This window comes from Oncorhynchus nerka, linkage group LG10 (genome assembly GCF_034236695.1).
Source record: "Oncorhynchus nerka isolate Pitt River linkage group LG10, Oner_Uvic_2.0, whole genome shotgun sequence".
NCBI classification, from domain to species: Eukaryota; Metazoa; Chordata; class Actinopteri; order Salmoniformes; family Salmonidae; genus Oncorhynchus; species Oncorhynchus nerka.
The window spans coordinates 40,261,464-40,277,239 of NC_088405.1; the positions used below are offsets into that span (position 1 = coordinate 40,261,464).

At 41.3% G+C, this 15,776-nt stretch overlaps 1 protein-coding gene across 2 annotated transcripts; it reads left to right on the forward strand.

Annotated features, from left to right (window-relative positions):
- The first annotated feature begins 1,478 nt into the window (after positions 1 to 1,478).
- On the forward strand, positions 1,479 to 15,595 carry pdlim1 (PDZ and LIM domain 1 (elfin)). Of its 2 annotated transcripts, none has more exons than XM_029669849.2 (7): positions 1,479 to 1,500; positions 2,885 to 3,036; positions 7,340 to 7,424; positions 8,144 to 8,331; positions 8,629 to 8,741; positions 9,638 to 9,752; positions 14,793 to 15,595. In XM_029669849.2, the coding sequence occupies exons 1-7, from the start codon at positions 1,498 to 1,500 to the stop codon at positions 14,977 to 14,979; spliced, it is 843 nt and encodes a 280-aa protein (XP_029525709.1). In that variant the 5' UTR covers positions 1,479 to 1,497; the 3' UTR covers positions 14,980 to 15,595. The 2 variants fall into 2 exon arrangements, with proteins under 2 accessions (XP_029525709.1, XP_029525708.1); XM_029669848.2 differs by lacking the exon at positions 1,479 to 1,500 and adding an exon at positions 1,555 to 1,843.
- Positions 15,596 to 15,776: the final 181 nt, after the last annotated feature.

Genomic DNA, 15,776 nt, shown 5'->3' on the forward strand with positions numbered 1-15,776 from the left:
TGCCACGCTGATCCTCAACACTGGGACCCCTCAGAGGTGTGTACTTAGTCCCCTTCTGTACTCCCTGTTCACCCATGACTGCTTGGCCAAACACGACTCTAACACCATCATTAAGTTTACTTACAACACAACAGTGGTAGGCCTGATCACGGAAAACAATGAGACAATATATAGGGAGGTCAGAGACCTGGCAGTGTGCTGCCAGGACAACAACCTCTCCCTCAATGTGAGCAAGACAAAGGAGCTGATCGTGGACTACAGGAAAAGGCAGGCCGAACAGGCCCCCATTAACATCGACAGGGCTGTAGTGAAGCGGATCGAGAGTTTCAAGTTCCTTGGTGTCCACATCACCAACGAACTATCATGGTCCAAACACACCAAGACAGTCGTAAAAGGGCACGACAACACCTTTTCCCCCTCAAGAGACTGAAAAGATTTAGCATGGGTCTCCAGATGCTCAAAAGGTTCTTCAGCTGCACCATCGAAAGCATCCTGACAGGTTGCATCACCGCCTGGTATGGCAACTGCTCGGCATCTGACTGTAAGGCGCTACAGAGGGTAGTGTGTATGGCCCAGTACATCACTGTGGCCAAGCTTCCTGCCATTCGGGACCTATATAATAGGTAGTGTCAGAGGAAAGCCCAAAAACTTGTCAGATACTCGTCACCCAAGTTATAGACTGTTTTCTCTGCTACCGCACGGCAAGCGGTACCGGAGTGCAAAGTCTAAAACCAAAATATCCCTCTAGTGGTGTGGGGGCTGTGCTTTGACAAAGTGGGTGGGGTTATATCCTGCCTGTTTGGCCCTGTCCGGGGGTAACGTCAGACGGGGCCACAGTGTCTCTTGACCCCTCCTGTCTCAACCTCCAGTATTTATGCTGAAATAGTTTATGTGTTGGGGGCTGGGGTCAGTCTGTTTATATCTGAAGTACTTCTCCTGTCTTACCCGGTATCCTGTTTGAATTTAAGTATGCTATTACTCCTAACCCTAATCCGTTGCCTAGCTAATGTTAGCCAGCTAGCTAATTTAGCATTAGCCACCTAGCTAACACAAGCAACAACAAATTGGAAATTGTAACATTTCATCCATTTAGCAAATTCGTAACATATTGTATGTTTTTCAGATTTGTAACATATGTAACATCAAACGAATTGTAATCACAAATTAATAATACCATACAAAAAGTAATATATTATAAGCAGCGTATCGGATTTTCATACAGAATAATACGAAATGCTCTGACACCAGGTTGGCTGTGAAGGCCCTAAATTAATTTGCTTGTCTCCTATCTAACTCCTACAATAGAATTGTTGTCACATTGTTATTATTTACCATTCGTTTTGCAATGCATATGAAAAAGTAGAGAATATGGGCCTACACACACACAATGGGTCGTTTCAGTTTTTGTCGGCTGTAGCCTACTTAGTGGAGCAAATGGCAGGAATTCAAGTTTAGGGAGCGGCACATTCCACATCCTGGGAAATGGGTCTTCCATAAATGGTAAGCTTGCATATAATATGGTGACGTAACGGTACATCCTTGAACTAACATAGGAAATCGATCTTATCAGGGTGAAAACATCTCAAACTATTCGCTCAGCTTTGCCACGGGAACCGCCCCCTTTACTTTTAGCTACACAATAGCCTCATCGAAGTTTGTTCACACATGTCATATTTGTCAGGGCAAACACAGGCTGTCTAAGAATTATACTTCTTTTTTTACTCGGATTCGGCAAATTTGGAAGTAGGCTATGCCTCTACGGGTTGTCGTGCAAGGTCCTGGACCTTGGGGATTCCGTCTAGTTGGTGGGAAGGATTTTGAACAACCCTTGACTATCTCGCGGGTAAGTGTTGTTTCAGAGAGTCTGTCACTTTTTATAATCTATTTTCGTTACAATGTAACCGCATGTGGCCCTGTCCGGTGGCGGAACTTTCACTTGCTGACTCCGAACACAGCTTTTCCGCGAGGCACGAGGGGAAGCGCTCTTTCTCGCTGCTGTAAAGATTATTTTCATTACCTCACCAATAATCTATTGCCATTTGAGTGTCAGGAGAAAGTGACTCTTCGGGTCATTATGCCAGATGACCGTTCAATAAAACTTAATTGACTCTAAACGGCCTTTTCGGAGAAACCAGCTTCACCGTGTTGTGTTGTGCAAAGTGTGCTACCATGTGCTACTGTTAAATTCGTCCATGAATTGGCCTAGTCTAGTTCTAGATGACAATCTTCCATTGTTTGGCCAATACATCCATCCAAGTCTGTATAGGTCTATGCATTGTTGTTTAGTTTATCTAGAGGGCATTAGCAACCAATTATATAGTGTTGTTTTCTCAGACATTTCCTACAGTACAGCACATTTTGTGGGTAAGCAAGATCACATCCCGTGAGACCGTGTTTCACCTATATCCTCTTAGGTGGGGCACGGAACTTCACTCTTGTCTTCGCCAACCTAACATTTGCCCACAATGTTTAGCCCTCCCAACGTTTTCCCAGAAGTACATATTGAAGAAAAACTGGCCAGGTGTATTGAGGATTTCAGTGCAACGGATGATGAACCTTTTGAAGTGTTGTAGATGTAACTGAATGAATGACTGCTATGCACACTCTCTGACGACAAAACTATATTGTTAAGTGTGTTTTGAAACCGATTCTTGTTATTTGTTAAATTTCTCTAAATTTTTCACCATCATACTTTTCTAGTGTTCTTAATCCTGTCTGTCAACTGAGACTGCACCCATATTCACCACATAACAACCTGCCATGGGACACTCAAGAGTTTAGCCAAAGGATCCTTGTCCTCCTGAAATGTCATAGAAGAATCCCAGATTCCTTGGTCCCAAATGTGATAAGGAAGTTGAGTATGTTGACGTACTGAATATTTCAGATCACTCCTGGCAGTAAGGCTGCCCAAGCCAGTCTGAGTGTCGGGGATCAGATCCTGGCCATAGATGGAGAGCCCACTGAGAGCATGACTCACCTGCAGGCACAGAACAAGATCAAGGGCTGCTTAGAGGAAATGATCCTCTCCGTCGACAGGTAGGGAGTTGCAGTTTTCCATAGACCCGGATGGGTTCAAAAAGCATGGAATCATGGAACAATTCAGCAAATGTGCACAGAAGTACAGTATCTCTGACACCTGATGTGGTTATATGTAAGAGATACTAAATTGTATGGTTCAAATGGTGAGAGAGGGGGGGCAGGCAGGGACCTTAGATTTGTTTATGTCTGAGGTTAAACCACCTAGCCAGTAGAAATGCACTTTTTCGAGCTGAAAGACTATGGCCAGAGCTTACCCATGATGTTGCGCAACAATTTAAGTCATTGTTTTAGTCAAAGTAGGACATATTTGGGCTTGAAGTGGTACACCCGAATGGCCCACTTCGTGTAAATCCATGTGGGTGTGTTGTCTCTTCCTGTGATATGACATACACATTCTTTTCAGCCTACGTTTTGTTTCAGGGCTGGGTTTTATTTGAATGTTACCACAGCGTGGCATTGTTTATTAATCAGAAACAGCTGAAAAGTTATTCCTCTTTGTGACCGAGATGAGCCAAACTGCCTTGTGTCCACTTGGCCGCCTGAGCCGTGGAGCAAATTAAAATAGGGGGTGCAAAACTTAGATTTTTGCACCTCAGCTTTTTTTTTCCTCCTGAAAATCACCACAATCCATGGGTTAATTTGTCAATATTCACTTATTATAACTAGTCAGTGTTAAAAAAAATTTTTTTATTTATTTTATTTTATTTTTTTACAAATTTAAGTGTCTGTGTGTGTATATACACTACCGTTCAAAAGGTTAGGGTCACTTAGAAACGTCCTTGTTTTTGAAAGAAAAGGAACAAAAAAATAAATAAAAATAATATCAAATTGATCATAAAAACAGTGTAGATATTGTTAATGACTATTGTAGCTGGAACTGCAGATTTTTAATGGAATATCTACATAGGCGTACAGAGGCCCATTATCAGCAACCATCACTCCTGTATTCCAATGGCATGTTGCGTTAGCTAATCCAAGTTTATCATCTTAAAAGGCTAATTGATATTTAGAAAATATTTTGCAATTGTTAGCACAGCTGAAATCTGGAGCATCAGCATTTTGTGGGTTCGTTTACAGGCTCAAAATGGCTAGAAACAAATAATTTTCTTCTGGTGCTCGTCAGTCTATTCTTGTTCTGAGAAATGAAGGATATTCTATGCGAGAAATTGCCAAGAAACTGAAGATCTCGTACAAAGCTGTGTACTACTCCCTTCACAGAACAGTGCAAACAGACTCTAACCAGAATAGAAAGAGTGGGAGGCCCCGGTGCACAACTGAGCAAGAGGACAAGTACATTAGTGTTTAGTTTGATAAACAGACACCACAAGTCCTCAACTGTCAGCTTCATTAAATAGTACCCACAAAACACTAGTCTCAATGTCAACAGTGAAGAGGTGACTCCGGGATGCTGGCCTTCTAGGCAGAGTTGCAAAGAAAAAGCCATCAGTCTGGCCAATAAAAATATAAGATTAAGATGGGCCAAAGAACAGACAATGGAATATCGGAAAAGGTTTTGGACAGACTACGTTTGAGGAGTTCGGATCACAAAGAACATTCGTGAGACACAGAAAAAATTAAAAGATGCTGGAGGAGTGCTTGACGCTATTTGTCAAGCATTGTGGAGGCAATGTTATGGTCTGGGGGTGCTTTGGCAATGGTAAAGTGGGAGGTTTGTACAGGGTAAAGGGGGCCTTGAAGATGGAAGGCTCTCACTCCTTTTTGCAACGCCATGCCATACCCTGTGGACGGCACTGAATTGCAGCCAATTTCCTCCTACAACAGGACAATGACCCAAAGCACAGCTAAAAACTATGCAATAACTATTTAGGGAAGAATCAGTCAGCTGGTGTTCTGTCTATAATGGAGTGGCCTGCACAGTCACCGGATCTCAACCCTATTGGGCTATTGTGGGAGCAGCATGACCGTATGGTACGTAAGAAGTGCCCATCAAGCCAATCCAACTTGTGGGAGGTGTTTCAGGAAGCATGGGGTTAAATCTCTTCAGATTACCTCAACTAATTGACAACTAGAATGCCAAAGGTCTGGAAGGCTGTAATTGCTGCAAATGGAGGATTCTTTGACAAAAGCAAAGTTTGAGGGAAACGTATTATTTCAATTAAAAATCATTATTTATAACCTTGTCAATGTCTTGACTATATTTCCTATTCATTTTGCAACTCATTTCATGTATGTTTTCATATAAATGTCCTTGTTTTCCAAGTGACCCCAAACTTTTGTGTGTACAGTGCATTTGGAAAGTATTCACACCCATTGACTTTTTCAAAATGTTGTTACGTTACCCAATAAGGGCCTTGGTCAGAGAGGTAACCAAGAACCCGCTAGTCACTCTGACAGAGCTCCAGTGTTCCTCTGTGGAGATGGTTGTCCTTCTGGAAGGTTCTCCCATCTCTGCAGCAATCACCAATCAGGACTTTATGGTAGAGTGGCCTGACGGAAGCCGCTCCTCAGTATAAAAAGCACATGACATCACGCTTGCAGTTTGCCAAAGGGCACCTGAAGGACTCTGACCATGAGAAACAAGATTCTCGAGTCTGACGAAACCAAGATCACTGTACATAACTGGAAAAATCATAATTTTCTATTGTGTTATTGACTGTATGTGTATGTGTAACTGTTGTTTTTGTCGCACTGCTTTGCCTTATCTTGGCCAGGTCACAATTGTAAATGAGAACTTGTTCTCAACTGGCCTACTTGGTTAAATAAAGGTTAATTAAAAAAAATATTTAAAAAATTACTCTTTGGCCTGAATGCCAAGCATCACGTCTGGAAGAAACCTGGCACCATCCCTACGGTGAAGCATGATGGTGGAAGCATCATGCTGTGGGGATGTTTTTCAGCGGCAGGGACTGGGAGACTAGTCAGGATCGAGGTGAGATGAACGGAGTAAAGTACAGCGAGATCCTTGATGAAAACCTGCTCCAGAGTGAAGGTTCACTTTCCAACAGGATTATGACCCTAAGTGCTTTTGCTTATCGCCAAGACAATGCAGGAGTAGCTTCAAGACAAGTCTCTGAATGTCCTTGAGTGGCCCAGCCAGAGCCCGGACTCGATCAAACATCTCTGAGGAGACCTGAAAATAGCTGTGCAGCGACACACCCCATCCAACCTGACCGAGCATGAGAGGATCTGCAGAGGAGAATGGGAGAAACTCTCCAAATACAGGAGTGCCAAGCTTGTAGTGTCATACCCACGAAGACTTGAGGCTGTAATCACTGCCAAACGTGCTTCAACAAAGTACTGAGTAAATGGTCTGAATACTTATGTAAATGTGATATTTCAGTTATTTTTAATAGTTTCAATCATTTCTAAAAACCTGTTTTTGCTTTGTCATTATGGGCTATAGCGTGTAGATTGAGTATAACATAATTGTATTAATTTTAGAATAAGGTTGTAATAATGTGGGAAAAGTCAAGGGGTCTGAATACTTTCCGAATGCGCTGTATAGTTAGTTACATTACATGTCAATTGCGGCGTGCACGATCATGAGCAAAGTCATTTCTAGCCTGTCAATTCACTTCCCTGTGAGAACCATGAGCACGGGCTGACTTGACTTTCCTACCAATGGCCAAAGCCTGCCAGCAGCCTGCTTACCAATGGTTGCAAAGTCAAAGATAGGGCCAGGACATTCGTTGGAGGTGGAACCTAAACGTGTATCTCTAGGACAGGAAATTACATCAATATAGGGTTAGCAACTTCCTCTGAGGGGGGGGCTTTTAAATGTTGATGTACCAACTTGGGCAGGACACTTTATGTGAGTGGTGCTTTCCTTAAAGGGGAAATCTGTGTTTTCTACATACTTTTTAAGTTAATGATATATAGCTATTGATTCTTGAAGAATAGAGATCTGTCTAACCACCCCAGAACACACAATAGAAGCTTGTTTTACTGTGTTTGTAAATTGTGTGTGTGTGTATATATATATATATATATAATGAGCCTCAAAATATGGTTCAATGTTGGACATTGATATCATGGATGGACAGTCCTTGCATTCATAGCTCTGTATATAAATCTAAGACTAGCTACATTTCTCCAACCCATCCTTTTAGCTTTTTACCAAAATGGTGGTGGGGTGTCACTTTGTTTTGAACTGCAGATTACCCTTGTAAAATATGTTCTTTAGAAATGGTTGTTGTCCCATCAACAGGATCGAGGCCTGCTCTGTACACATTTTTATTCTCTTTTGGATATCTTTCATGTTTTATTGTATGTATGAATAAAAAAATGTATTGCAAGTTTGTGTATGGTCTTTGACTTTTTTAAATTTTTATTTTTTTAGATCAGAAACTAAAATCTGGTCACCGCTCTCTTCTGAGGATGGAAAGACCAACCCGTACAAGATGAATCTCGCATCTGAGCCACAGGTGTGTCTGTCTTTTATATCCTACTTCACTCAGACCAAAGATATTAGGAAATTAGGCATTCATAAGGTGACTTAGAGGTGACTTAGAGGTATGTCCCTGCTCTGTCATGGCAGTGGAAAATCCCTTACTCACAGATAGGAAATGGTCCAGTATCTGCAATCTTTCACATCCCCACTGCACAAACAAAGGCTTGGGTTTTTATACTGCAAACGATGAGGTCATTGTTTACTTCCCAACAGGCGATCTCCTAGGAGACCATGGTTTTATCAGCCAAGCTCTGACGTAAGACTCAGTTCCTGCCTAGTGGATGGGAAATTGAGGCCAAAGTGTGAATTAATGTAGGAAGCGTGTGATTTGTCAGTCCTCCACAGCTTTCAGGGATGTGTCACAAACACAGTGCATTTTGGTCGCAGAATACATATAAAATATGTTTTGCGCATTTGTTTAAATTCACTTGAGCTTTTAATGCTTTGCATGTCACTGTATTTTGTCTTAGTCGGCCCTGTGTTTACCTGTTATCATGAAGGAAGTACCGAAATATCCTTTTGACTATGCTATTCTTTACCTCTAATATCCGCATATTAGTCAAGTAACTATCATACTGTTTCTATCAAGGCATGTGTGAGAGATGGCATTGACCAGTATTTATATTTGTAGTATAACTGATTTTTGTCTAGTACTCATTACTTTCTTCATCCCTGGCTACACCCAACTTGCAGGAGGTGAAACCCATAGGTTCCGCCCACAACAGGAGCGCCCTGCCATTCGCCGGGTTTGGCCCCAAGGTGGTAACCAATCAGTACAACAACCCTGCCGGTCTCTACTCCTCCGAGAACATCAAGGACTTTAACACGGCCGTGGATGACGTGAAAACAATTGCCACTGCCGCTAACGAGCCCAGCAACATGTAAGGATCTATCCCAGCTGGTTGCAATAATGTCATTGCGTCGAGTTTTACTCGCTGGGTATCATTCTTCAATTTACGATGTCTTACTAGAGCAGAATGCACTGCATTTTCACTTGTTAGATGTTTACAGTATGTGTTTGTTACAAGTCAAACTCGAACTCAGCTCTGGCCCAAGGAAACATAGCAATGTTTTGAGGCCTTATCGTTTGTTTGTGCTCGATTTGACCACGCCTTTGTACTATACAACTCATTGTATGTCAACTGGTATTGATTTGATAGTGTTCATTTGTTTTGCAGCCCAACAGTGGCAGACTCTGAGGTCTACAAAATGCTGCAGGAAAACCAAGAGGCTGATGAGCCTCCTCGACAGTCCGCTTCATTCAAGGTGCTGCAGGAGATTCTGGAGTCAGGTATTTATTCACACATGTATGCAGTTGATATTCATGTAGTGTTTAAAGCCCTGAAGCTAAGCAGTTCCTGGATGGGAGACCAGATGCTGCTGGAAGTGGTGTTGGAGGGCCAGTAGGAGGCACTCTTTCCTCTGGTCTAAAAGAAAATATCCCAATGCCCCAGGGCAGTGATTGGATGGGACGTTAAACGGGTGTCCTGACTTTCTGAGGTCATTAAAGATCCCATGGCACTTATCGTAAGAGTAAGGGGTGTTAACCCCGGTGTCCTGGCTAAATTCCCAATCTGGCCCTCAAACCATAAATTGTCACCTAATAATCCCCAGTTTACAATTGGCTCTTTAATCCCCCTCTTCCCTGTAAGTATTCCCCAGGTCGTTGCTGCAAATGAGAACGTGTTCTCAGTCAACTTACCTGGTAAAATAACGGATAAATAAAATAAAATAAGCAATGTGGCATTTACTTCAACATGGGTTTGCAATGCAACCGTTTTTGGGTTGCATCACACGGATTGCGTATCCAGTTGGGTTGGATTATAACGCTGCGTAAATTACCACCATTGCAATGATGTTGCAGAATTTAGAGGCTGAGAAATGAGTGCCTGTTTCGACACTAGCGCTTATGTTTCGCATTGTCGAACTGGGTTATAACTTTGTCATGTTTTGGAGTTTTAACATGATGTAATTGGCAATTGTTTTTGAATAGATTTGGTTCAGCTAAGTAGTGTTTTAAACGGTCATTTTGATTCTATAGTTGGTAACAGACTGGTGAACACAATGTATTGTATCTCTGTGTGACACGAAGAGCCTTTGCTATATTTGACAAGGTTTTCCAAATATTTAATGGCAATTGGTAAGTGGCTTAACAAACCACGATGACATGTCTCCTCTTGATTGCAGATCCTGATAAACCCTCTGGGTTTAGGAGTGTGAAGGCCCCCGCCGCAAAAATGGTCTCAACGGTGGGAAATGCAAACAAGTTACCAATCTGTGACAAATGTGGATCAGGGATTGTGTAAGTACAGCGTATGATTATTCAAACAGTTGAGATGTCATGATAATATTGTGAGGCTTTGCGTTTTTGCTCACGGTGATTTGACGAGGAGATCCACGCCTACTCTGAGACGATTTATGAATACAGGCCCAGTCTCATAGGCTACATTAACACAGGCAGACCAATTCCGATGGCATATTTGATACCTATAGTATTTTGTTTCCAGAATGTGTAAACAGCCAGAAACACATGGAATCTGATCTTTTGAGTTCTGATGTATTCCACATTTATGTGGTTCTCAATCCTGATACAGTTACGATATGCGACCTCAATCTGGATGAGCAGATCAGATTTTCTTTTGCTCTGAAGTGTTGTTTTGCACATGACCTGCCATTAACATCAAATCAAATGTATTTGTCACATACACACGATTAGCAGATGTTGACGCGAGTGTAGCGAAATGCTTGTGCTTCTAGTTCCGATAATGCAGTAATAACCAACGAGTAATCTAACCTAACAATTCCAAAACTACTACCTTATACACAAGTGTAAAGGGATAAAGAATATGTACATAAAGATATATGAATGAGGGATGGTACAGAGCGGCATAGGCAAGATGCAGTAGATGGTATCGAGTACAGTATATACATATGAGATGAGTAATGTAGGGTATTATTATTATAATAATAATATGACAAGCATCCAAAAATTAAAAGGTGGCTGAAATCTGGATGCCTCTTCAATAGCCAAACAATCTTACCTTCTGCGCATGTATGGGATTCTCTGCTTCACGCACACATTTATTTACATCGCTGCTGCTCCCTGCACTGCCGCTTCCCCCTCCCCAATGATCAGATGTCTTTGTCTGCTAACTTCGATGTGTTGTGCGAACAGCATGATCGACGTGTTGTTTGACAAACGTTGTCCATTGTCCATTGGGGGGCAGCAGTCGCACAGCCTCTGACAAAATTTAAAGGATCAGTGACTGGAAATTAGCATTGCATCTGTGTGCTATTTCAGAGGCTACATCAGTGTGAATGCTGCAATCTGATATGGTTCACGTGTAGGATTGCAAAGGGAGGTTATATTACTGGAAACCTTTTTTGAAGTTTACCAGTAAACCACCGAATTCTTGGTAACTTTAAAGTATTTTGGGGGGGTGTCTAGTGGCCTTTTTGGGTGCTTCAGGTTGTCTGTCATTTATGGAACGCTGTTTTGGTCTTTGCGTGTCAAAAAAAGATGCCCGTCAAATAAGACTTTGACGTGTGAAATAAGCCTTTCATTTGACACGTCAAATAACACAATTCCATTGTAGAATGTTGTGTGCGCTGAATTTGCACGTGTAAGCCAAGTGCCACCATTATGATCGCTGTCAAAGCTGTACAATACCGCGTTGGTAATAAGTCCTTATTTGTTCGACCGAATGTGAAAACGTCTGTGTGAGCATTTGAAATTGGATCAGGATCAAAAAAATGTGTGCAAATTTCTTTTGATACAGATGTTCTCAGCGACTTCTGGGGTAACTAGCTAGGTTTAGCTTGGGACCTAGCTAGCGCCAACGCGAGCAGCCTGAAAACAATGAACAGTAGAAAATGCAGGAATTTTCAATATTCTTAGCAATGATTTAGGAATCAATGTGAGTATGTATTAGCTAGGTAGCCACTTGTTCTCCTATTGAAATAACTAGCTAGCCTGCTACTTAACCCTGTTGCCCAAAGCTAACATTATAAGCAGCCAGCTAGCTTCATCTGACTAGAATGGCTTGACCGGGTTATATGTTGTGATGCTAGCCAAAATAAGGATTAGCCACCATAGTGGAATTTGCGGTTCGCCTTTTAAAATAAGTCTCTCTTTGAAAGGGATGCGGAAGGTTTTAATTGGTGAAATCTTGTCATATTTATACTTGATGTTAAACATGGTTGGAATGTGGAGCAATGAAATGGGGTATCGGTCTACTCGGTGACACCCAGAGAACACAACTGTGAAGAGTTTACGGAAATATTAGCGTTGTAGCTCTTATTGTGGGACTTTGACTGTGGGAAATCACCTCTCCAGTCAGCCTATTGTGCGTATTGACGTTCATATTGCACTGTACAGCCTTACCCCGTTTCATTGATCCCCAATCATTAGGCATCAGCCTACTCAGTACCCAAGTGCTTTCCCCCCCAAAAAAACCTCAAGAGTTATCAGGCTCCAAAACATCCACGTTGTATTGTTTAAAAAAAAACAACGATAAAGCCTTGTGTTCCTGTTATTTAAAAAATAAATAAAAAATTCAATAGTCTCAGACTGTTGTTGGTAGGTGCAGCCAATTCAGCTGCCCTGCGCGCCGGGTAGGCAAACTGTTGCCATTTCATGTGTCTGAAGGTACAAAGTCCGCCTTCCCGGTTGGCCTGGAGAGGAAATCAAGTGCACTATGCTACCGCTGGCCAATCAGATTGCTCAGATGACCGAATCTGCAGTAGCGTAGCAGGCATAAAAGAAAGCTAAACTCTGTTTTTATGAGTGAGTTCATGTTTAAGTTCTTACTCAGCACTGTCAACACTTTGTATTCAACACCTTTTATAAGCCATAAAATGCGCGTTCTTCCTATTTTCACTCAGTGCTACAACAAGAAGTGCAGCAGTAATGAATGGAAAGGAAAGTGTATCTATAGGCGTTGTTGTTATTATTAGCGGCTTGGGTCTTTTTTTAAATATCAAGGAATATTTTACTTTCTCTGTTCATAGGACTAACAACATGAAATCGTGCATGAGGCAGAAATAATGCGGCGCGACTCGAGTTTCGACATCAGCTGGAAGACGGTGTCCCTTTTTGGTCAGTGTCAGTGGAGGAAAGGGAGAGCGGAGGGATGTTGAGAGACGGACCCTCCGTCTGCTGCTCTCTCCCTCCGCTGAGACTGACCATCAGATGCAGGAACCGTCAGCCCAGTAAAATAAAAACCAAATTATTTAAATGTATGCTCACTCAGCTGTGCCTCACAAGTAATACAACAATGGATCTATTACCGGTGTGATTATATAGCCTACCTCAAATTTGGATGCATTGGCAGGTAAATTCAAGCAAAGTCAGTATAATGTATTAGGCCTATAGCTTACTGCACAAACCTCATTGCTACAGTACTGTTTTTCATTGGTTAATGTTGCATAGACTTACATTTTGTTTTAAGTCAAGTTAATAAAAAATCAGAGCGGTAGATCTCGGCATTTTGACCTAGAAAAGGTTGGTGACCGCTGATCTAATACATCCAGTGTGATTTTCAGCAGATTTGTCAAATTAACAAATAGTATTTGTAGTTTAAGGACATTCCAACCTTGTGATCTATTCCATTATGGCATGATTCCACTATTTGTATTATTTGCATGACTTTCATTGAGAGACCTTTTTTTATTTTGAATGCAAAGCGCAAATTCCACTATTGTGACTCATCTTTATTGTGGCAAGCTTCACGTAGGTGGGTACGACCACCTTTAATCAAACAAGAACTGTCTTATAAATTAGGGGTGTTTTAGGTGACAATTAGCTAGTTAACTATAGCTACTGAAACAACAGCTTGTTCTTCCCTAAAAACATAGCAAAATGACATTGTTTGCATCCATCAGCTAGCTAGCTTTTTTACGACCAGCACGGTTTCTAAAGCTTGGGGAAGTTGTCTGCGTTCGTGCGGTACAGGCACCTTTACCAGCATCATAGCATGCGTATCGTTGTGACATATGACCGACGAGTGATAGTGTAATCAACGTGTAATAACTGTCATATTAATGAACTGTTAAATTATTGGGATGTGCAGTCATATTCGCGTTCTGATTGGTCAGCAAGCTTATTTGACACGTCAGATATCTGGCGTATCTTTTTTGACATGCAAAGACCCAAACGGTGTTCCATAGTAATTATCTCTGGCCCTCCGTGTGGCCTAATCACATGTACAATTGAATGACAAAGCTGTAAAACATTAACCTAAATATAAACAAACTTAGTGAATACCATTTGTTTAATATGAGGGTTTCAGCATGAAATATAATTTGTTTTTTTACACTTAATTTATTTTACTATGTCTGTCTTGAATTTGCTTTTTTCATTATTTAGGCTATTTTCTCTTGAACCAAATGGTCTATCCACTAGGAACTAATTGGCTACATTGACACGGATATAAACAAGGAATACTATATATGAATACATTTTTTTGAAGTTATTTAAGTATAAATTACCAATGTTACTATAGATTCATGTTTTACCTGTTAATCCATTTAACTTTAGTAAATTAGCGGTACCTTTGCAACCCTAGTCGCATGAGCAACAGTGTGGACAGTCAGGAAAGAAGATTGTACATAAACATTCTGCATTGGGTTCCTAGGATGGCTGTGTAAATGCAGCCTCAGTTGCTACACTAAGATCAAATACTGTATTTGACTCATTTCCTTATTTGTCGTATGTTTAAAAAAATGGAATGTCACAGGAAAAGTGTTTTGTGTCACATGTCAATTAAATTGGCTGATCTACAGCCATGATGTAAGCATGCCGCCCGACAGCTGTGTACTTCAGGGGTCCTTAGCACGTGGTAATAAAGTGTGAAGACTTAAAGGGCAATTCCGCCACGTTTCAACCTCCTATTCATTATCTACAGCACCAAACCAGTGTCTGTATATGTGAAAACAGTGTCCCCCCCCCCCCCCCCTATTATCTGTGGTTGAAAAGATAAGGTCCTGAAAAAGGCTTCTATGTGAAATCACAGGGTAGGATTAAAAGCAAGAAAATCTGCAACGAGTTTCTAGCAAGAGAGGGAGTGTTTTCTGTCACTGCAAATCTGTGTCTGAAAATCACTTTTTTTATAGCTTTTTATATTGGGCATTCTAAGACTTTGCTACATGGGGTATTATGCTGCCTGCTCATAATGCTTTATGAATGTTAGGTGCTAAGAGGTGCTCATAAATATCTACGTAATGCATTATAACTGGGCAAAATAATGCATTCTGAAGAGGATTTTCATAGGAAGTTTTTACAGATTTTTGATTTATTTGACCTAACCATTTTATTTTGTGATTTCTTCTTTCCCAAACTCAGAGGGATGGTTGTCAAGTTGCGGGACAAGTTTCGTCACCCCGAGTGCTACACCTGCTCCAATTGTGACGTCAACCTGAAACAGAAGGGACATTTCTTCGTGGAGGACCAGATCTACTGCGAGAAACACGCACGCGAGCGAGTGACTCCACCCGAAGGCTATGACGTGGTCACGGTCTTCCCCAAGTAGAGCCGTCTCGTTGGAACACTGCACATGACCACATTAGTGTCTCCAAGACTCCGTGAGAACCATCCCCAAGACGTTCCAGCGTTTTTAAAGATGTCACATTCTAGACTGTAAAATGGTATATTGTTTTATGCCTGAATAATGTTACTACCAGGCACGACATGTTACTCTTCAGTCAAGGTTTGCTATTCGTCAGATGATAATAATTTGCACATTATGCGTATACGTTTTAGGAACCGAAGAAGGCTATGAATTGTTTGCTTACATGGTGTAGTCTGGTTGAACCCAATCTCTAAGAGGAATCCAAAACATTTGTATTTTTTATCAGTAGACTAATATTTTGGGTTTCTGTTTTTACCATAAATCTTTGACAAACATGCTGTGACCACGGACAGTCAAGGGACAGGCAGTAGCTACTTTATTTGGGTATGACTTTATCACGGTGGTTAGATCCAGGCTTCTGGTGGCCCTGCTTCTGGGTGGATGTTCATAAACAAAAACTATCCTCCAAAATGATTGCTGAGCTCCATCTTTTCGTCGTGAAAATGCTGTATTGGTGTTCCAAATTACTCTTGTCAATATAATTATTATGACTTAATAAATGTTTTCTCAAACCGTGTTTCTTTGTTTAACTTGATAAACTGTCTGCATAGAGGTTGGGTTTTAAGGACGATTAAAGTTCTTCTCGGCTGTCTTTTTCAGTATTGGTAAAAGTGAGCTCAGCATTGTTTCAACAAGCAACGGAGCAACATGTCTTGCTGTAGCCTCTTCAGGCACCGAAAGAGCAAAAAGACCATTGA

Excerpts from the sequence above, each read along its gene's own strand:
- pdlim1 (XM_029669848.2), top strand. The coding sequence starts at position 1,751 with ATGCCTCTACGGGTTGTCGTGCAAGGTCCTGGACCTTGGGGATTCCGT. Across the intron at positions 3,037-7,339 it reads ATGATCCTCTCCGTCGACAG|ATCAGAAACTAAAATCTGGT; the intron begins GTAGGGAGTTGC and ends TTATTTTTTTAG. Across the intron at positions 7,425-8,143 it reads ATCTCGCATCTGAGCCACAG|GAGGTGAAACCCATAGGTTC; the intron begins GTGTGTCTGTCT and ends CCCAACTTGCAG.